This window comes from Phalacrocorax carbo, chromosome 2 (genome assembly GCF_963921805.1).
Source record: "Phalacrocorax carbo chromosome 2, bPhaCar2.1, whole genome shotgun sequence".
NCBI classification, from domain to species: Eukaryota; Metazoa; Chordata; class Aves; order Suliformes; family Phalacrocoracidae; genus Phalacrocorax; species Phalacrocorax carbo.
In genome coordinates this window covers 132051584-132073431 of record NC_087514.1, presented here as the reverse complement: position 1 = coordinate 132073431, position 21848 = coordinate 132051584, and the positions used below count along the sequence as shown (strand labels likewise).

At 38.8% G+C, this 21848-nt stretch overlaps 1 protein-coding gene across 6 annotated transcripts in view; it reads left to right on the top strand.

Moving 5' to 3' along the window:
* PALS2 (protein associated with LIN7 2, MAGUK p55 family member) overlaps positions 1 to 21214 on the top strand; it is a 62232-nt gene extending 41018 nt beyond the window's left edge. For all 6 annotated transcript variants that reach the window (XM_064444418.1, XM_064444419.1, XM_064444417.1 and 3 more), the window contains 9 exons: positions 3660 to 3812; positions 4341 to 4568; positions 5757 to 5888; positions 7812 to 7911; positions 8464 to 8532; positions 9573 to 9734; positions 11304 to 11506; positions 11892 to 12020; positions 14388 to 21214. In XM_064444418.1, the coding sequence (XP_064300488.1) occupies positions 3660 to 3812; positions 4341 to 4568; positions 5757 to 5888; positions 7812 to 7911; positions 8464 to 8532; positions 9573 to 9734; positions 11304 to 11506; positions 11892 to 12020; positions 14388 to 14564 (1353 nt within the window). In that variant the 3' untranslated portion in view covers positions 14565 to 21214. The remainder of the gene's footprint in view (positions 1 to 3659; positions 3813 to 4340; positions 4569 to 5756; positions 5889 to 7811; positions 7912 to 8463; positions 8533 to 9572; positions 9735 to 11303; positions 11507 to 11891; positions 12021 to 14387) is intronic.
* The last annotated feature ends 634 nt before the right edge of the window (positions 21215 to 21848 follow it).

Here is a 21848-nt window from a genome sequence, read left to right as displayed (position 1 = left end):
ACAGTAGCAGAAGAGAGGAGTGGTGAGAGGTTGCCTTGAGGGAAGGGGAAGGAGTTGAAAGTATCGCACTGTTGGAGTGGTTAAACATGCAGAAGAGACACTTCTGCTGCTTATGGAAGAACTTGTTCAGTTATTTTCACCTTTCTGAGAATTATGCAAGCCATTCATCCTGAATAGTACATTCTTGTGGCAATAAAATACTTAATCTGAAAAGCAGCCAATATTTTATTCTGACAGTTAGCTTTATAATGGCTAATCATACCTTTAAAATGTTTCATTTAGAAAAGTGATCTTAAGTTGCCTCCTAGACAGATGTAATTTATAGGGTTATTTTCCCCACACATTCATGCCTCCTTAGCAGCCCCTCTGATTTCTTTAAGATCTTAAATGATTTCCTTACTTTTCCAGAACAGCATTTAAAAATCTCTGCTTTTCACATGTATGTTGGGGGTCTGTAGTCCATTTATTAAATTCTAATTTTTAAACAGTGTTATCAGAGAAGACTAGCACATACTTAGTGCATAAAAGAGGAATGGAAATATTTCAAGAACTTCTGAGGCCTGAAGTGTTAGGAAAGGAGTCCTAAATTTAAGACCATAGAGTTGTTTTGCTTGTGTATATCCCCCACTCCCAGCCTCCAATTTGTAATTTAACTGTTCTGTTGGATCACAGTTGGGGAAATAGTTATCATATAGGGCAGGCAATGCTTCATAACTTCTATAGATTGTATTGAGAATTTTTTTAGGCAAATAAATTAGCATTTGAACTTGGCTTCAGCACTGTAGGGAGCCTTGGATGTTTAATGTCTCTTTGTTTACTGAATTTTGAATTACTTTATTATTTTTTTAACCTTTCAAATAAATACAGCTGCCGAAAACTACTGTAAAGAAGTCAGTATGTTCTAAGTTTATGGATTATGTGATGACAGTATCTTGCACAAAGGACTTCTCTGCCACAGCACTGTATGTCCATTGTGCGATATCTCTTGTGATACGCAGAGAGTTCTTCTAAATGCCTCATTCCAGCAACATTGCCATTTTTTTCACAGAACCTTTCTACAGTTATCCAGTCTTGGATAGTCAGCTGATCCTGTTTACATACGTGATATGGAGAAAACTTTGAACCATTTTATGCTTGTGGATTATTCAGTCCATGTTGTTTTGCAGCCTTTGGCAGTGGTTTTGAAAGTGTTCTAGCACCAGTATGGCAAAGGTCAGATTCCAGGGGAGCTCTGGAGTTGCAGGAGCACAGGATATCACTTTTTCCCATACCATAAAAAAGAAACAAGTGAAATTCATGCAACTATTTCTCAGATCACTCAAGCATATTACTGAAATAAGAAAGTAACTGTGAGCGACATAAAATTTGGAGAGTAGTCTGACAGTGGATACAGCACACGGCCCCTGTTGCCAGCTAGCTTTGTTTAAGTGTTTTTTAGGACTGTATGCTGTCACCTGGCTGGCTGGAAACAGTCTTGTAAAACTGGTATAGATTCTTGAGTTCCAGAACTGAGAGTTAGGTACAGGAAGGTGATAAATTAACTGTGGCTTGTTTTAAGGAAACCAAAAAACTACTTTTCTTCAAGAAAGCATTTTATAGTTGTAGGCAGCAACCTACAGTCTCTGATAGTCCTTCGTGTAAATAGCAGGAAAAAGATTTTGTGATTGAGAGGTGGTTAAGTAGTAGTTGAAAGAATTCATGCTTATCCATGAAACTGAATGATCAGAATGTGGATGATGGGTTCAGATTTAAGAACTGAAGAATCTTACAGAGCATGTTATTCTGCAAAGGATGGCACAGACTGTTTGCTTAGTAGTCTCTTTTGACTGTGGATCAGATTATAATCCATAAATTATATGATTGTTAAGGGCCGGGGGCTGTACAAGCATGGTTATATACAAGGCTCCATGACAAATCTAGTGATTTGAAGCCCAAAAGTTTGGGAACAACTTGTTCTTGCATGAGACCAAAAGAGAAAACTGGAAGTCTCCTGCTGGTGCTTCTGCCTGGTTTTGTCATTAAAATGTGTAGTTGATACTAGCTGGATTTGTTCTGGAAATGTAGAATGATCCAAAAATGTTGCTTGCAAACATTGGGAAAAAGAGATCTGTTCTTCTGGTTTCTGGATTGGATATTCCTTGGATAATGAAGAATTAGAAATTGCTACCATCAGACTGCTGCTTCATTTAAATAAATGATTGGTTTTACTATTTAATTTGATTTGGTTTCTGTCCACAGTATTATAGCAGCCACAATAGTCAGCTGTCTTTACAGTCTTAATGGCAGGGACAGAATTGGTGAATTAATACCTCCTCCTAACTTTGCGTTGAAATATCAGCCAGGTCATTGTGTAATGGGCAGCTTAAAATGACGGTTTGGGTTTGTGACACTTTGAGGGCTCACATGTTCAGTGTAGCATTAAACTAATATGGTTGCACAGCTTTTAGGTTAGAGGTGACTCACAGAAGGATGGAGCAGACTGCATAGCAAAATTGTTAAATTTGCTTAAATGTCACCTGCTCACCAGCTCTACTTTCTGGTAGTTTGCTGTCGTCCTCTGGCACATGCATGTCACCATCAGTGATCGTCCCTATGATGTCCTGTCCTTGGTGTCTTCTCTATAGTTACTTATTTGACACCAGTCAGTGAACTTAAGGCCATATCTCATCAGGACACTGTTTGAAACAAAGCTATGTTGTTTGAGGCATAGTAGGCATCTCCTCTACTTGCTTCTTTTCTTCTTCCTGTATGTATCAGCGAGACTCTGCTACAGGATGCTTTATATTGAACTACCATATATGGTGGTTAGAGGGTGACCCTCTTCCTCTTTAAGACAGAAAGTGCCACTGTCTAATTTCACAAGTTTTAACTTTTTACCTGTATGTATTGTATTATAAATACTTGATTTTCTTGTAAAAGATACTTTAAGATTTAAATAATTCTAAATTGCATTTTCTTCCAGAGATGATTATATTTATTTGGATCTCTTCCTTTTTGTTTGTACTTACGTACGTGGACTGGTAAAAACACTATTTACTATAAGGTCTCAGCTCTTGTCTTCCAAAAAGTGAATTCAGTCAACTTAGATTCATTTGGTGCTAGAATTTTGCCTTGGCTTTATGCAAGCAGAAAGGACTCACTCATTCTGCAGATTGCTAGAAATCCCTGCATACCTGTAATTAACTTTAATTTACTGTTATTTCCAAAATACTGCGGAGGAAAATTTTATTACATTAGGCACAAGTATCTAATGATGAGTTATCTTCATTTTTTTTTTGCAGTGGGTTTTTAATTTACTTTAAACGTTTGCTCAGATACTGTCTCATTAGGTGAAAGACTATTTTAGGTACTCCTTTTTCCATCTTCTTCCCTGCAAGTTCACATACTCCTCCCAAATTCATCACATTTCTCCTATAATTCCTTAAGAAGAAGCATTTGTACTTACAAAAGAGAGCATATTTGCCAAGACAGTAGGCTTATCAGGCCATGTGAGTACTTGTCTTTTGTATAAACATGAAAGTGATTTTTTTGCTCCTTTCATGTGAATTAAGAGTTTTAAGATCTGGTCTCAAAAGGGCAGTTTCAGTGATTATTCAGCACTAAATCCTTTTGTAAATGGTTACTTCATGATATAAAAAAGGCTTTTTGTTTCTTTACAGTCACTCTTGGAAGCCCATGATATTGTGGCTTCAAAATGTTATGATTCCCCTCCTGCTAGCCCAGAAGTCAATAATTCTTCAGTGAACAACCAGATTGTTCCAGTAGATGCTATTCGTATTCTTGGAATTCACAAAAGAGCAGGAGAACCACTGGTAAGTAATTGAAGATGAGTGTGTCTTTAATTTAAAGTGCGGGTGAAAGTGTTTGCATGTGCCTAATTTCTTTCATTATGTTTTAATTCTTCCCATAACTGTATCTTGAATTTAATGGATGATAGGATCAGTATTGAGAGCTTGAAATAAAAATATGTTTGTGTATTCTCCAACCCGTTCTTTTTAAGAAATTATGGGATAGTGAATAGGCAGTCACTAGGCTGAATGACTTGCTAGCATAACTGCTAACACGACATCTGGTTGGTCCTGATACAAAATGACAGGATTGCATGCAATCAAGAACAATACAGTTGTTGTTTGATCATATGAAAACCTAGTCTGAAAGCACTTTTGTGTCACCTGATGCTTATCTGGGTATTAGGAACTCTTACACTGTAGTAACTATGAACCGTCTCTTTTCATTGGGTAGAAAGAATATCCCATAGCTGTATATTTTTGCTTGAGGTAACGGTAAAATGAAATTGAAATGCAAACAACGGTAAACTGGGTGTCACGTATCTCTTTCAGGGTGTTACGTTTAGAGTTGAGAACAATGATCTGGTAATAGCACGAATTCTTCATGGTGGAATGATAGATCGACAAGGTCTTCTGCATGTAGGTGACATTATTAAAGAGGTGAACGGCCATGAGGTTGGAAACAATCCAAAAGAATTGCAGGAACTGCTGAAAAATATTAGTGGCAGTGTCACTCTGAAGATTCTCCCCAGCTACAGAGACGCTGTTATTCCTCAACAGGTCAGCAGCACATTTCTAACATTCTGTCAAATTAACTTCTGCTTGGTACTTCATCACATAAGATTATTTTAAGATTTTGGATTAGACATATTTTGATTCTTTTGTGTATTTAATGCTAGCAGGAAGGCTAAAATGTAGATACCTGTATTCATCTTTAAGTACATTTTGGAAATGGGTTTATTCAGTAGATTAAATACCATGCCTAATATGCCTGCCTAAAAAATTCTAATTAGTATCTAAGATTGATAAGCATTTGTATACTATGTATAAATCATGTTTCTTTGACATCCAGTGACCTCTCATGACCTAGCCACAGTCACACGAAACTGCAGTGACCTGCATGTGTTTATAACATGGTCAGTGTCCTGAGCAATCTGTTTCATACGATTCAGAAACTTACTGAATTCAACACATGAGCTTGAACTCACTGACTTAAGTAGGAACTTAGATGGTAGCTAGTCCTTATCCTTTTATTGTTGCTGTAGGCTGTTGATTTCTCTGCTGCAGAAGTAACTTGTTGCTCTAAATCAGTGCACTTGACACATCTTGTAAGATATTCTTAAAGTGTAGGTCTTGATGCCTTTGGCTATAATAGATTATGCTTACATTGAGTAGATGCTGAGGGAATGTGCTGTATATGAGGCAGGCGCACTGCTCTCCAGCCTGGTAAAAAAAAGTTAAAGATGTTTCCAGTCTACTGATGGAATTTACTGTTTCTTCCCCTGCATCAAATTTGGGTCTTAAGCAGTCACATAAAACGTTTTGTTTTAAAATCTTGAGATCATGGCAAAATTAATTCTTAAGATTCCACAAGCCTTGGATACAGTGCTCACATTCTGAGAACTTTTAATATTTTTAAGTAATTTAAAGTCAGAATACTAATTGAGTTGTATGTACTGAAATGCAACAATGAGTGTTTTGTAATACGTTGTCCAAATAGAACAGTTGGCTTTTTATTTTTATCATGAAGCTCCTTCAGCCAAGGTTTGCACTGCTGATTATTTCTGCTGTCTCAGCTGGTATATGTCAGTTTTTTCCATAGATTATATTTTACTTGCCAAATGCAACCTGTCAAAACTTTTCCTGTCAAATGTTTTATACTGTAGGTAAAGACATTGCTTCAGTTTGACAGATAAATTAGTAAAAATTTTATAATGTTTAAGCTTTGTAAATTTTTATACATTTCAGGTTTTTGTGAAGTGTCATTTTGATTATAATCCATATAATGACAACCTCATCCCATGCAAAGAAGCAGGTTTGAAATTTTCTAAAGGAGAAATTCTTCAGATTGTAAACCGGGAAGATCCAAATTGGTGGCAGGTTGGTAAAAAGATTAAAAAACCCCCACAGACAAAACGAAAAAGCTTCACTAGCTGCCTTAATTATCAACTCTTTAAATATGATCTACTTTCATTTAACAGTAGATAAAAGAAAAAATGTTTACACTGCAATCCAATTTCAAGCTAATATCAAGATATTAACAATTGAAATAGTAGAGAAAATTGAACGGTATAAATTGCATATGTAACACTCATTTTGCTATTACTACTATTTATTTGTCTTTGTTCTTGTATCGTAAGCCTGGACATTCCAAAATCAGTTTAAGTGGACAATTTCTAACAGAAAGTCTTAGGTTGACTATGTTAACTCTGGTAAGCCTTCCCTGATGGGGACTTTGGAAGAAGTGGACCTCTTCCTGAGTGCTGAGAGTTGAGGAGAGAGAGGGAAATTGACCCTGTGGATTTGAAGAGGGGTGAGAATAGCTATTTGGAGAAGCTGTATCTTCTATTTCCACAGTGATGGTCAGTGTCTGTGAGCTGTAACAACCATGTTCATAATCAAAGTGTTTGGCACTGTTTCAAATATTAACAGTTCATCCTGCTTTAAGGTTGCATTTCTACATTCAGTCCTTCAGTAGCAACGTAATCCATGCTTATGGTGTTTTTATTTTTTTCAAGACACTATGCACACAATTAAATATCATCAGTGTCTTTGAAAGTGGGGCGAGTGAACTTTTAAGACACTTTTCTCAACTGAGATACTCAAAATTGCAAGTGGCAGTGGCAATCTAGGCAAAGAGTTTAGCATTATTAGTTCCCTTTCCACCCTAAATTTCTCACCCTTTGCTAGGTAACAAGCTATAGTGAGCCAAACAGTACTTGAGAGCGATATACATATGACTTCTTTAAAAGCAACAAAAATATTTGAATATACATCAACAACTGTTGCTGAGTTCTGTTGTTTGTCAGTGACAGTAATAACAGAAAGAAAGAGAATAAAAAAGTGTGAGGGAAGGCAGAAAATTTATTACTGCCATGTTAATTAGTTTCAGAAGTGAGACGCTCCAAAACTCTGGAGTAGTTTGACATTTAGCTTACACGCTGTCTTCTGTACTGCCTTTCAGATTCTCCAGCTTGTAACTTGTGGGAATCCAGGAGAAATGAATTTTAAATCTTAAACACTCGAACAGTGGCAAAAATGAAATGTGTTAAACCAGCATAGTGTGTTGCAAGTATTGGTATGCAGATCATGCCACTGAGAAAAAAAGTTAGTGTTTCCTTGCACTTTCTAGAAATGCTAGACTGCTACTGAGAACTTGCTAACTGTAAACCAACAGTTACTCATAGGTAAAAACATACAAGTTGAAAAGCAAACAGTTCCTGTTAGCAAGAGACAAGCCAACCAGTTATGGAGAAGTGTAAGATTTTGTAACTGTGTGTTTGTATGTGCTAAGCTTGCTGAGAATTGAGCTTGCTATGAAATTATTTTATAGATAATCTTAGCCAAACTTTTAATTACAGGAATACTTAAGTTACTAAGATTTTAAATCTGTGGTTACTTTGTGCAAAAAGCTTGAAGGCATGATTAGACTTGTGTTAATGGGATTCACTGTGAAATGAGAGTTAATAAGCTACACTGGAACCTGTTTGGAGCAGCTCAAGAATACAAAATAAGTGTACTAGTGAGCTAGAAAGTCTTGAGTTTTGTCACTTGAGAGTTCAATGTCTGGAGCCATAGAATTCCATTCAGGATTTAAGTTTCCTGAATTTTGATAGTCAATGGCAAGACACTTTGAGACAGAATTTTAGTATCCACATCTAAGTTTCAATTTCCAAGTCTCACTAGTAAACATACCAATACATACCACTGAGAAACTGGCAGCGTGAAAGTCTTTCAATACCATGTCAGTGACAAAAATGCTTCTCACAATTTACCTATGGTTTTTATTTTTTATTTTTCCAGGCTAGTCATGTCAAAGAAGGAGGAAGTGCAGGGCTTATTCCTAGCCAGTTCCTGGAAGAGAAGAGAAAGGCCTTTGTTAGGAGGGACTGGGACAACTCAGGTGAGATATAATGAATTTCAGGAAGAGATTTTGCTCTGACTCTGTTTGTTTTGCTTTTCCTGCCTTCTTAGATACTAGAAAACTGCTGTGTGAGAATACTCAGAATATTGCAAAATGCTAATTATTTTAGTTTATCTTTGACTGAAGGACAAGGGCTGAAGTCTGTCTTTAGTCTTCATAGATACATGAATTGGTTTTGCCACCTGCTGAGGAAAAGCTAAATGAAGTGGGAAGGGCATAAGAATTGGCTCTCTTTTTTGTAATTATGTTTTTATAGTATGCACTGAAAGTTAATAAATTAAATGTTTAGTGGATTTTTCTGCTGCTTTATACAAGGCTTTCTAGGAAAAATAATTTTTTCTCTGTGTTCAGTTCTTACTATACCATTTGATATGTATGAAAATAGATGTGATTTCCTGCCCTAGAATATATAAAATTCTAAAGTAGTCCTTGTAAGTTTAATTAATCTGAACTTGCATATGTTAATTTAAATAAACTTTGGAAAAACACATTTAACAAAAATGATGAGTTTTTCTCAATTTTTATTTCTAGGGCCTTTCTGTGGAACAATAAGCAGCAAAAAAAAGAAAAAGATGATGTATCTCACGACAAGAAATGCAGGTATCTGTTAATATTACATATGAATCAAAGTTCTCTAGCCTTGTAAACTTGCAGCTTGTGTATCCAAAGCTGAAAGATTTGCAATTAAATATTTGATTCTAAATTTCATGGATCAGATAGTTTTTGTGATTTAAAAGCAACAGTGACCAGTGAAGATATGGTGGTGCTCAGTACATCTTCTGGTAGGTGTAAGTCAGAGGAGAACTTTGTGTTAAAAGAGAAAAAAAGTGAAAGCTTTGTTGTTGGCAGGTTGAGGAATGTGATCCTTCCCCTGTACTCAGCACTGGTGGGGCCACACTTGAGGTGTACTGGGCTCCTTCCCAGTGCAAGAGAGATACGGGCATAGGAAGATGATGAAGGGACTGGAGCATCTCCCCTATGAGGAAAGGCTGAGATGAGACTGTTCAGCCTGGAGAAGGCTCAGGGGGGAAACTCATCGATGTGTATAAATACCTGAAGGGAGGGTGCAAAGAGGAAGGAGCCAGGCTCTTTTCAGAGGAGCCCAGTGAGAGGACCAGAGGCGACAAACAACACAGGAGGTTCCCTCTGAACATCAGGAAACATCTTTTCCACTGGGAGGCTGACCACCGAGCACTGGCGCAGTTTGCCCAGAAGGGTTGTGGAGTCTCCCTTCTTGGAGATATTCAACAGCCATCTGGACATGGTCCTGAGCAATGTTCTCCAGGTGGCCCTAGCTAAGCAGGGGGATTGGACCAGATGCCCTCCAGAGGTCCCTTCAACCTCAGCCATTCTGTGAATCTGTGAAAACTCACTAATTGTTAATCACCGTTTTCCTATTCTGATCAATCTCAGATTTTCTCCTTGGAAGTAAAGGTAATAATCTGACCTTATGCTGCCCATAAAGGGGTAACTATTTTATTCCCATACCAATTTAAACTGATAAAGCTTGTATCAGACTTAATGCCCTTTGAGTACTATTTATATTCACGTGTGGTCTGCTGATATATAGCAGGACTGCTTATTCTTTTCACACAGTACTGACTGTGTATTAACTGTTTTTTTTACTCTTCTCAATGTAGAATTTGATCGTCATGAAATCCAGATCTATGAGGAAGTAGCCAAAATGCCTCCTTTTCAGAGGAAAACACTGGTCTTAATTGGGGCCCAAGGAGTGGGGCGAAGAAGTTTGAAGAACAGGTTTATAGTACTGAATCCTACTAGGTTTGGAACTACAGTGCCATGTAAGTTGTTGGCGTTACTATTGTAATATCATACTTTGAGTTTCTGATTATCAGGAAAATACCTGATGTTTATCCCAGTGATTCAGGGTAGGCATCGTTTTGTCAGAGTATAAAAACTGTATGGTGTGGGAAAACAAAACGTTCTTCATCTTGTCAGAAAACTGGACTAACGTATGATGACGGAGAAAATATTTGTAACTATCAGTTAAATGTTACTGATGCTGCAGAAAAATAATTTTTGTATGTGTGGTATTTCAGTCTGTTAGGTTTCTTCAGCATCAGTCACCTTCATTTACTGAGGGAATTGTAGAAGTTCCTGGTAGGCTTTTGTAATGAATAGCCAGTGGAGTTTCAGGTCTGCCATTTATTTTTCCATCTGTAGAAGCCCCATAGGTATTATAAATTGTTACTTCAGTATTAGAAATGTAGGGAAAAGCAAAGCAACTAACTTCCAGTAAAACTGAAGTGTTTGTGATCTCCAGGATTTGTATGAGAATCTGATGGTTTAATACCTCTAGCCTCAAGGCCATGATTTTTATTTTTTCTCTTCCTATCAACTTCAGAAAAAAAACCTCCTCCCCTACTGAAGTATTATTTTCTTGCCTTCCTTCCAGATAGTTACTTTGCTCATTCACAAGATCTTTATGTTTTTTTACCTGCCCCCTCCTGTTTGACTGCTGACCAGAGAAGTCCACCATAGCTACATTATTATTATTATTCTCCTCAGCAAGTGGTGATACAGGTATTACCAAAGGGATCCATTCACTGTTATGTTTAATATATTCTAGAGTTCAACTCTAATTAAATGCAAGTAGTGGGCAGGTAATAGGGTGATAGGACAGAAGAGTCCTATCTGTAATGATCTGATATTTTGTTTTATTTTCACTCTCTTGCTTAAATAATTACTGTACAGTGTAGCCAATACCCAAGATCGCTGCTAATGTTTTACTTAAATATTGGCTTTAATATCTCTGCAGTGAATTCACCTTGCTTTAAAGGGTAAGTTGTCCTGGAAAGCAGCATTAGCTGGCCTCCACTAAGATTCTGCTGCAGTGGCTGGGCTGCTTCTGATATTTAAGCTAACTTTCTTTATAGCTAGCTGAGGTAATTCTACCCTGAACAACAGGGCAAATACAGTGAGCAAAGTGTGTTCTAGGTTTGGGGAGTGGGATGGGGCAGATTTTGATGTGTGCTCAGTTATTTTCAGAAGTACGTTTGTCATTTGAGAGTTAAATTTCCATCTGATTTCCAAGTCACTTATTTTCTTACGTGAATAGTTATAAAAATTACATGAATGAGTACACTAGATGGTACGAAGGAGTAATAGAAAGGAAATAACCAAATGGCTGAGTAAACAACATGTAAGAAAGAATAGAACTAAAAGGATCAGGAGGGGCTGTGCTCAGTTTTGAAACTTCTGCTAGAATAATTAATCGGTATATGGAACAATTATAATTGTATATTAATGTGTGTTATAGTCTCCCTAACTTAACAGGCAGTCCAGTCTCATATTTGTATTTCAAATATAAAAAGAAAATGTTCAATTTATGTTTTAAATTTTTTGGTTAGTTACTTCACGAAAGCCAAGGGATGATGAAAAGGATGGGCAAGCATACAGATTTGTGTCACGAGCTGAAATGGAGATGGATATTAAAGCTGGCAGATATTTAGAGCATGGAGAATATGAAGGAAATCTTTATGGCACCAAAATTGATTCCATCCTTGAAGTTGTTCAGACAGGAAGGACCTGCATCTTGGACGTGAATCCACAGGTATATCATGTATAATGTTACACTGCAAGTGTAAGCATATAATGTTGAAGAGGGATGCCTTTAGACTTGTAGGCTTCTTATCTGGATTAAAGATTACATTATTAACTGGATTCTTGCATTTGTGGCACTTAGTTGGAATGAGTTAGAATCCAGCTGAGATTCTGCATGGAAGAGGAAAATTTTGGAGTAGTAAATAATCTTCTTAGCCAAGGGAAGAATGATGTTGAGCATTTCAAAAGGAGTTTCTAAAATCTAAATAAGAATCTTCACTTACGTGTTTTTGCCTGTTATAACAGACTAGTTTTGCAGTGCCCCTTAAGTAATGTGGACATGTGGTGAGTAATTTTCAAACTTAAGGGGTTTTTTTCTTTTTCTTTGCTTCTAGGCCCTGAAAATACTGAGGACTTCAGAATTCATGCCCTATGTAGTGTTTATTGCTGCTCCGGAGTTGGAGACTTTGCGTGCTATGCACAAGGCTGTGGTAGATGCTGGAATTACAACCAAACTTCTCACTGTAAGCAGATCATTTCATATTTAATATGCTTTGAACAAGATGTTCTTAGACGTTTTTTAACCTTTCATTTTAGATGGAATTTGTTCTGGAAGTAATGTCTCTAAGAAAAGTTAGGCAAGACTTTTGCTGATTACTTATTAGAAGTTAATCAAATACTATGTATAAGGCAGATTGCTTCTTTCTTAAAAATAGACCTCTTACAGAGAAGTGTTGATTACAAAAATTACTTGTAATGTGTTCTTTGGGAAGCGTCACCTTTGATAATTTGCAGCAAATAGTAGATATCTGATGGTGGGAATTGTCCTTTTATGTAAATATCTTTCCTTCACATTCCCCATCTCTCCCTCCAAAAAGTTTTGTTCAGGTTTGTCTTGTAATATAGGTGTGCTCTAAAAATGGGACCTGTAATCCTTAGGAAAGATACTGTGACCTGCATAAAAAAAACTCAAAACCCCAAACCAAAAACCCAACCAACAACAGAATGAGACTGGGCATTGTTTCCACTGCTGCAGCAGCACATGCTGCACTGAGAATGGCTGGGAGCTGCCAGAGTAAGAAGTGCTGAATAAGACATGAAGCTTCTCTTCCCTTAAGTTCCTTGGATTTGTCAGGTAAAGCGAAGTGGCACATTTTATTAATGAGATCTTCACTCCTCTTCTGAGACACAGTGTGTAGCAGAGGGAAATGAGACATGCTTCCTCCAGCGCAGCAAATTATAAATGTTCTATATGGTCATGAGCTTTCCCAGCTGCAGGACCAAAGCAAGAAAAGCCAGCCTGAGCAGTTAAGAAAACTACCCTCTGCATTCAGCAGTACAACTTCCCATCTGAGAAAAGCCATGGTTTGCTGACAACTCAAGGTAGTGCTCCAGCTTAGGCAGTATAATGCTGACATGGCATTCAGAGCAATAAAATGGGAGATGGGTTAATGATTATGGGATTTTCAGTCTTTTTTTTCTTTTCGCACCTGTTAGATCCCATTCTCTTAATTACGTAAGAGGCTGTCCAGTCCTAGTCATGGATTGTGATTATTACAGATTCTAGTGTCTCTGTGGGTGCTCTGCCTTTCCTCCTCTCCACCCAAAATGAACCCTGAATTTTGTGATGCATGTGCAAGAAGACAAGGTTAAAACTGTCCAGACAAGTATAAAAATAATTTCTTGCACTTCCTAATATTTGATTCCCTAAGGGGCATCCTTGTCTTTGTTTTACTTGTCCCTATGAATAATAAAGAAGATAGCTACATTTAAAATACACAGTTATATTTCTTTATGGATTCTAAATCATATCTGTGCACATGGTTATAAAGAGTATGATTTCCCATTTCATATGCTTGTACTTCCTGAACAAATGAAAAACAAATGTCATTTGAAGTATTACGTTCTACTTGCTGTCCACATTATTTCTAGCACCCTAAAGCATTCTGTTGCAAAAATTCTGGCTCTTGTGGTGCTGCATTTGCTTGTCTCCTTCATTTACTGTGAAGGAAAGGCTATTCACAAACTTACTTTTTCATTTTAGCTTTTGTATTTGCAACTGTATCAGGGCTTGAAAATATTAAAATAAATATTGTCAGGGGGACAAATCTCAGAACTGCCTACAAAAAAATTGCTTCTGTGCCAAAGTGGAGAAGCATCTTCTAAGAATGGTAGGACTAATGAAACATAAAAAAAAATCTGCGGTGGCAGCACTTCATGAAGTCTTCATAATGTAGGAATATAAATTTCCTACATATTTTGCAGCTCATGTCAGAACTAAAATAAGGCAGCAGTAGTTTACAAATGAGAAACTGATGACAGGTGAGCAAGGCTGAAATGTAGCCTCTAAAAGCAATAATGTGTTCTAGACTTTTATTCTACTAGAAATGTATCTTATCTTCCATTGTCTTTTTTGTCTTTCCTTTCATACTAATTTAAATGCTTGGACTTTTTTTTGTGCTTTCTATGGAAATAAAAAAGGGCACAAATATATTCACATAACTGATTGACTCAGTCATTCCTAAAGCATTAATTTTATTCTGATTGGGTTGTCAGTCACACATACAAAATGATTAACTGCCCGTTGTTCGTAGCTGCCCAAGTTCACGTGCTTCTATAGACTTTCTTAAAAATTGCAAGATTTGCAAATGTTTGGTTGCCATATTTAACATTATTGGCACAGCTCATAACATTTTCAGCCCTTTCAATGCATTTTAGCTTAAGTTCTGTGTGGTTTTACTATAAATGAAAACTTTCTTTCGTTTTTAAATATACTCGGTATACAGCTTGAAATAGTCCGTTGCAGTATGTAACGAAGGGATACTTCTTTTGTATTTATAAGGATTTGCCACATCTTACGTTCTTAGTAATCTTGAAAATCTCTTCAACAGGACACTGATTTGAAAAAAACAGTGGATGAAAGTGCACGGATCCAGAGAGCATACAACCACTATTTTGATCTGACCATTGTAAATGACAACCTAGACAAAGCCTTTGAGAAGCTACAGACTGCTATCGAGAGGCTGCGGCTGGAACCACAGTGGGTCCCAATTAGCTGGGTATATTGAGGTTTCTCAAGAGGAGCTTAAGTAACAAGTAAAATCAACAGCAGCGAATAGGCTAATGTGCCGTTGTGTAGATACCGACGGTAACCTACGGCACCTGTGCATTTTTACTCTGTGTATATTCAAAAGTACACTATTCTGAATTTTTATAAAAATGTTGAAGGGAAAGTGTACTTAAATATGTAATTTATTTTAATTTTTCTAACTTTTTACAGATAACCTTTCTATTCATATCACATGAAGGAAATGCGTTTAAGCATTTTTATATGTTTTGATTTAGTACCTTTGCCTTTTTCATCTAAGAAACTTTCAGTCATTCACTTCAACATTTACATCTTGGTCTTACATTTTCACTGTGATTAAAAAAAGGATACTTGAAACAATTTTTGTAAAACTTGTTAATGTCAGTGTTTAACTGGTCAAAAGTCAATAGCTCTTACAAGGAAATAACACTAATGTCTTTGGGTTTTTTTCTTACTTAAAAAAACCAATAATTTCATGGGAGCAGAATTTTAAATATTAAAAGCAGCAACCAACACACAGCTCCATTGCTCCAGCTTCTTTCGGCTTCTTGTTGGTGCATTCTTGATGGTTCACAAATTCTTGATGTCTCTTGATTTAGGCAACTGTTGTGTAGGTTTCCTTTTATGCGTCTCTTAAAATAACGTAAAGCAATACCTTGCAAGCTGCTTATTAGGCTGTAGTTGGGAGCCAACCAGTTAGCCCGTTATGGTCGAAGCGCTGACTGTAGAGAGCTTGTACGCAAGGTAATACAGTGCAATTTGAATCATGGTGAAGTAGCATGAGAGAACCTGATAACACGGAGCCTCCTAGAGTGACGCTTAATGTGTAGGACTATTTATTCACACTTATGAAAACACATTGCTTTAAAACAGAAGAAAAAGGCATTTTCTTTTCTTAGGACATTGTTCAGTATTTGTAGAGTGATCTGTGGCTTAATTTCCTGTGATATGTAGCTGGGTTCTATATTCTCTTTTTTTGTGTGTGATCAACTGCTGTATTTTTATGAGTGTGATATAATGGAATTTCTGTGCTTTTTGTTACATTGTTTTTAATTGCATTTTTCATTAGGTAGCTTGTGAATTGGAAGCTTACTGCTAAAAAGCAATGTTGTTTATACCTTTTTGTTTTACAACATATTTCCTTTGTTTAGTGACAGCTCTCCCCTAGGTAGGCTCATCGCTGTAATTCGTATTAGGTTCAAGTTCATCGATCAAAGCTTACGCTGATGTAAATTTCTGCTTAACAAGAACAAAATGAAAATAACAGCTTGTTGCTAAGACTAGCTCTTTTTGTGACCATATTTTATATTATAATGTCAGCTGTTGTAGATAGTAACATTCGCCATCACTTACCAGGTTAGGTGTCGAAACTGAAGTCATCTAAGTGTTTAATTTCTCTTCCATCTGGTGACAGGCACCTGGCTTCTGAATTCTTTTTCAACACCAAAGTGTAACACAGAATGCTATCAAAAGGCAACTTCCTCAGAACTATTTCTGAAGGAAAAGAGGCTTAGATGTTGTAAAACACTATTGCTTCCTGGAGCTCTTAAAGACTCTTATGTGCACAAGGAAAAGAAAAATGGAGTTGATGCAGTATAGGAGCAGTGTAAGTCTCAAAAAACCCTCAAAACACCCATATACTAAGGATATACTAAGGCTTGAGATCCCAGTGAATGTGGGAACTGTGTGTAGCACATGTAATTGTTGTGGCTCTTAATACTGAGATTTCAGTCTTGTAGAGGGAATCTGAAATTCTCTAAGGAAGATTTGAACCAGTGCTTTGATTTATTGTTATACTTTTCAGGATGTGTTTTCTCTGGTTTTGTTCAAGTTTGGCAGAGCTTTTAAATGTGGCACCAGCATGATACTTTCATTTTCCTTTCCCAGAGACGTATACTGTGGTCCTATCGCTCAGAGGCTGCTTTGAGAAATGGATCGAGTGTTGTATGTAGCAGCAGTGATAGCAGAGCCATTGCTTGACTATTTTAACGATTTGCTGTTGGCACTATATGCTGAACGTGACTAAACTGTGTTTGTGTAATGTGTAATAGGAGACCTGCATATGCTGTAAATAAGATGGGCTATCTGGACAGATACGATGCCTTTTCATTATGAGTTAGAAAATACTCTATTTGTGATGCCAAAAGTGGGCTGAGCTCACTCTTCCCTAACAAATGGCATGAGAAGATTCCCCAGTTTCCACACCATAGTACTTTTTTATATTGCAAATACACTTACTTTCATCTTTTTTTTTCTCCCATAAATTTACTTAACCAAGCGAAACACATGAAACATTGGCACCAAGGTTTAGTCAGGAAAACCTTCTGTTTCCATCCCAGAGAGAACACTGTCAAAAGAGCTTCCCTAGTTCACAATCTCCTAATAGCCACGTATTTGCTAAAGCCTAAGGCTTTAGCTTTCGCGACAGGTTCCCATAGCGTTTTTAAACCAGCCGTTCACACAGTGGAGCCCAGTAGCTGCGCATTCAGTGGTGTTGATGTAGATGCTAGTGAGAAGTACAGTTCTGAAGCAATAAGAGAGGATGGCTTGCTTATGTTGCACGCAAAAGTTCATATCAAAGTGTCTGTGGGTTTTAACTGGATGTCCACGTGCAGGTTGTAAGGCGGGGCGGAACCCCCCAAACACCACACTCCTTGCATCTCTTCATTAAATCTTGAAATTTGAGGCTGGCAGGTGTATAACGTGGAAGGGGGGAGAGGGGTTGGTTTGTTTTCGTGGGTGATGGGTTTTGGTTTGGTTTTAGAAAAATCAGATTTTTCTTCAGATATTCTTCTTAGTTTGTCAGTACCTGGTTGGGTGACTAGAAAGAGAATGACAGTTAATTTTTTCTAAAAAGAGTGTTCTTGGAGGTTCTTGGAAATGTGCGGTTTCAGTCATACGCACCGTGGTGGTAGTGTCTACCTGCCAGGGTATGCTAGGTCAGGTGTTGGAGAGAGACCTGTACATGGTGCAATTAGGGGGGAAAGACACTGTGAAAGGCTAGTTTTGAGCAAGTGAAAAATATTTCACATAGCAGCTGTTTGAAGCATTTTGGAGGAGTTAAAATGACTAGGGCTTCATGTATCTCGTTCTGTACTGACCATTCATTTTCCAGATACTAACAGGAAAACTTTTTACATTGACTGTTACTGATAACAATAGGTGTGTCTGAGCGAGGTGAAGATGCTGCTAAATGTTTAAGATATGTGGTATGTATCACAAGATAAATATTTAAGTAGTTTAGAAAAGTAAATTATCAAATAGTTGTCTGTGTATATGTATGTATGTGGATGGTAAAACAGAAAACGCTGACATCTGCTATCACATTACTAAGCTACCATGAGTTTATCCAGAAATGTACCTGCATGTGAGGCTTTAGAACCGGTACACTTCTCTACCTGGTTTATTGTGTTTACTAATGTATATTTTTCTAAATATACAGATATTTCAAACTAAAAATTCTATATTTATCTGTAATTTCTATCTGTTTTGGGCAGTGCATGAGGTGCTGTAAAATTCTGTACATAGAGACTTATAGAAGAAACACTGTAGTTGCCCTGTGAATGAAAAGTTATACATAGAAAGTAGTCAGTATGCCAAGACCCATATGTTATTTCCTTAAATGCACCAAAAATTCCCCTAAGTGTGCGCCAGTCTCAACTTCAATGTACAGACTAAGGTGCACGGGTCCCCAAGCATTACCTCGCTGTCTCTCGGTGTTCGCTGGCAGGTCTGCTGTAGGTTCTACATCATGTGACAAGATGCAGTCAATTAAAGTTCAGTGGGATAATTATAATGGGATATGTCATCTTGCGTAGATTTATAAAGGTCTTTCAAAATGTTCTGCAAATATAAAATGAAGGTAAAACTGGAGCAGAACCACAGACTGACGCAGGCAAGGGAAATGGAATTTATAGCCAATGCCATATCCTTAACCTGTTCTGTGCTCTCCGGTCAGTGCGGCTCTGGGTACTTGGCCGTACAGAGCTCTGTGGAGCAGGCTGGCCGATCAGCTCATCGCTTTTGAATTTGCGTTTATATAAACTGCCACACCTTGAATAGGCTCAAAATGTGACGCTTTTTTCCCAATCCTCTGTACAGTTGTAACTCGTTGCATCTTCTAAAACCATACCTAAGTGACTTGCGGTACGAGTTGCCTGCAGCTCAGTGTTTGGGAAGTCAGCTGGATTTTTATTTGTTTTGAAGAGGATGATTCAGAGAAGAAATAGGAAACCTGTTTCTCTTTTAAACACAGACAGTGGCTGGCTAGGTAGCCTTCGGGGCCAAGCTGGCCTCGCTGCTATGCTTAAGGACCAGTGGAGAATGACCCAGTAGAGCACCACGCCGGGAGTCGGGAGCTGTGGGTTATTTCCCATCTTTACACATGAACTATTCCTGTGAGCACAAACCAATTCAGAATTCCTTCACCTAGTGCTTGGTTTCCCATCCAGTCTTCATCAATCTGTCTCTTCATTCAGACTGAACCTTGAGGCAGAGGCTGTTTCTCAGTACATCTGTAGCGCCTGCTGCGGCAGACTGATTCCCTGTCACCCGCTGCGCCTGTAGGTACAGCTTTAAGCCAAACTGCAGGGGGGCTGCTGCATCTGTCATGCAAATGTATTGGGACTGTTTGCATCATGTTGGGTTTCTGGCCTCACCCAAATTCTGCAGGGTTATAGTACCGTATTGGTATTGCCAAACTTCACGATACTCCTTTTGCAGGAGTTTATCAGTGCCGAGGTAGCGGTTATTGTATAGAGAGACTTGTAGTCTGCTCGGCCTCTTGCCTTAAATACCCCTCCAGTGGTCAGTCCCTGCTCAGAACCGCTCCTGGGCCGCTACAGGGATTGCTGTAGCGAAAGGTACTTCGTGTGCTCTCTGTGCTGGGCTGTTGGCGCTGGGGTGGTGAAGTGACGGCCTGGCCTGATTTTTTTTTTTTTTTTTCCCTGGGTTTCTTTCTTTGGCTTGCTGTTTTTGGTTTTAATGTATTTCTAACGAGTTTACTGATGGAAATTGTCTGGGATTCTTAACTGTTGTCTTGTAGAGGAACCAGTGGTCAATAAATATAAGCATTGGTACTTAAGACTGGTAGAACTTGCTGTTTTCAGAGGCAGATTTGGCTTCCAAACGTGTTAGAAGTGCACTCGTGCGTGCGCACGCACACGTGCATATAAATACATAAATAACACTTCGGGGTAAGTCCCGCAAGTAATTCAGGCCTGAGCTCCCCGCGGTGGGATACAGTTCCCCAGCCCGTTGCGCGTTGAAGTGCTGCGCTCTCAGCTCCGTTGCTGGTGCTGCAGCTGGAGCTTACCTGTACGGGCTTAAAACCACACTCCAGCTCGGCGGGGGCTGTTCAGCAGTTTCACCTCCACATAGTTTTGTTTTTTTTTTAAGCTGGGTCTCAGCAATATTTGTATTTTATAGAAGGAATTACACTTGAAGTAAATGTGGATTTTGTTCTCAGTGTTTTTAACGCTTTCTCATGCTACTTGGGTATGGAGTTGCTTTTGCTGCCAGGGCAGCGGCTGGATGTGGAAAGGTTACTGACCAACCTGCCAGGCTAACACAGGGAGAGTGGTCCTGGAAACGCCTTCTCCTGTTTATCCTTTCCGTTTTAGCTCCACACCAACGCTTGCCCACGCGAGTTCGGCTGTCCTCACGGCTGAGCCAAGCATTACTCCCTGAGTAGCCAGCATTTCCCTACAATACACGGAAGCCTCTTCCCCAAACCCAAGGAACTTCTCTGTCACTGATGTCTTACATAGAACCGTAAGTGCAGAGCAAAATGGATGGTGCTGCTCTGTGCAGTTCTGGGGGTGGCAGCAAAGCTGCTGGCTGCAAAAAAAATGGGGGTTTTGACTGATTTTTTTTTTTTTTTATTGGTTTAGGTCTTGTACACAGTTATATATGGAGATCACTGTTGAAATGTATTTTTCCCCTTTTAAAAACGTGTGTTGGGCATTCCTTCCCCCCCAGCCCTCATCAGATACTGCCCGTGTGCAGCGTTCGTGTCGTGTGGTGCAAGAAGGTTTTATATTACAAGAGAGTTCATCACTCTCCCGCCCCAAACTGGGCTAAAAAGAGATGTAAAATCTTGGTGAAGTGTTTGGATTTGAATGTGTATTAGAAATCTTTCGCCGTGCGTTCCCTCACCTCGCTTGTTCTCACAACTGGCTTTGCCTCTTGGAAGCTCTTGTCATTTTTTTTTTTAATTTCTATTACATTGAACTGGATTTGACATTTGTAAAACTTTAAAAACTGCTCTCCTGTAAAAAACCCCTCTTTCTTTAGCTGAAAACATCCTACCAAAAAATCTTAACTACTCACTAAACTTTCTAATGTAAACGTGAAGATGATTTAGTACCTAATTGCGGTTTGAGTACAGCCCTGTAGAGCAGGCCTGGGCGAGGGACGTGTTAGCATTCTGGCTTCATAAAGTCAGCCAACACATAGGACATTTTTAAATTGTGACTTGTTTTCTAAAACCCCCATTGTCTTTTTCACAGCTACTATTTTCACAATAAACACAGCCAAACATAAAAATGTTAATGTAAAAATTGTGAAATTCTGTTAATTCCCAACAAAATATTTTTGTATATAATAAAGATTTAATATTGAAAAATATAATTAGCTTTTTTCTGGTTGTTTTTTTTTTTTTTGTCAGACTCTGATTTTTAGCCAAATACAGAAGCTATATAGAAGCAGTCTGCGCCCACCTGCCTTTTATCTTTACCTAATCCTTTACTCCTGAGAAAGGGCTCCCCATTAATACACCCGGTACCTCCCGCGGGCGCCCGCACCAGACACCACACTGACCGCCTCCTCTGCACCGACTGGCCTTTGCGCTCCCTGTCCCGCTTCGCTCGGCCGGGCGTAGCAGCCTGCCCAGGCACACGTGCGCCGCTGGCGCAGCGCCTTTGGGCCTCGCTTAGTGCTCAGAGCGCGGAATAGCGGCGTTTCAGGTGGTCTCGTTCAGCTTGACGGTCTGGAACGCGCCAAATCCCCGTTCACCGTGCAGAGCTGCTGGGGCATCTTCAACCAGCCTGTAAGTGTCATTGCTGAATTTGGGCTCCTTATCTCCTGAGCGCTGCAGCCTTAAGGGCGGCGCCCCGTAACGAGCCAGCGTACAAAAGCCAGAGGGACTCAGGCCTGCAGCCTGAATTAGGCGAGGGCCGGTCACTGACAGCGCAGCTCAGCCTGCCGCCCTGTGGGGCCAGACCCTGCTCTTTGAAAGGAGGTGTCGGACCTCGCCTGCCCCGGG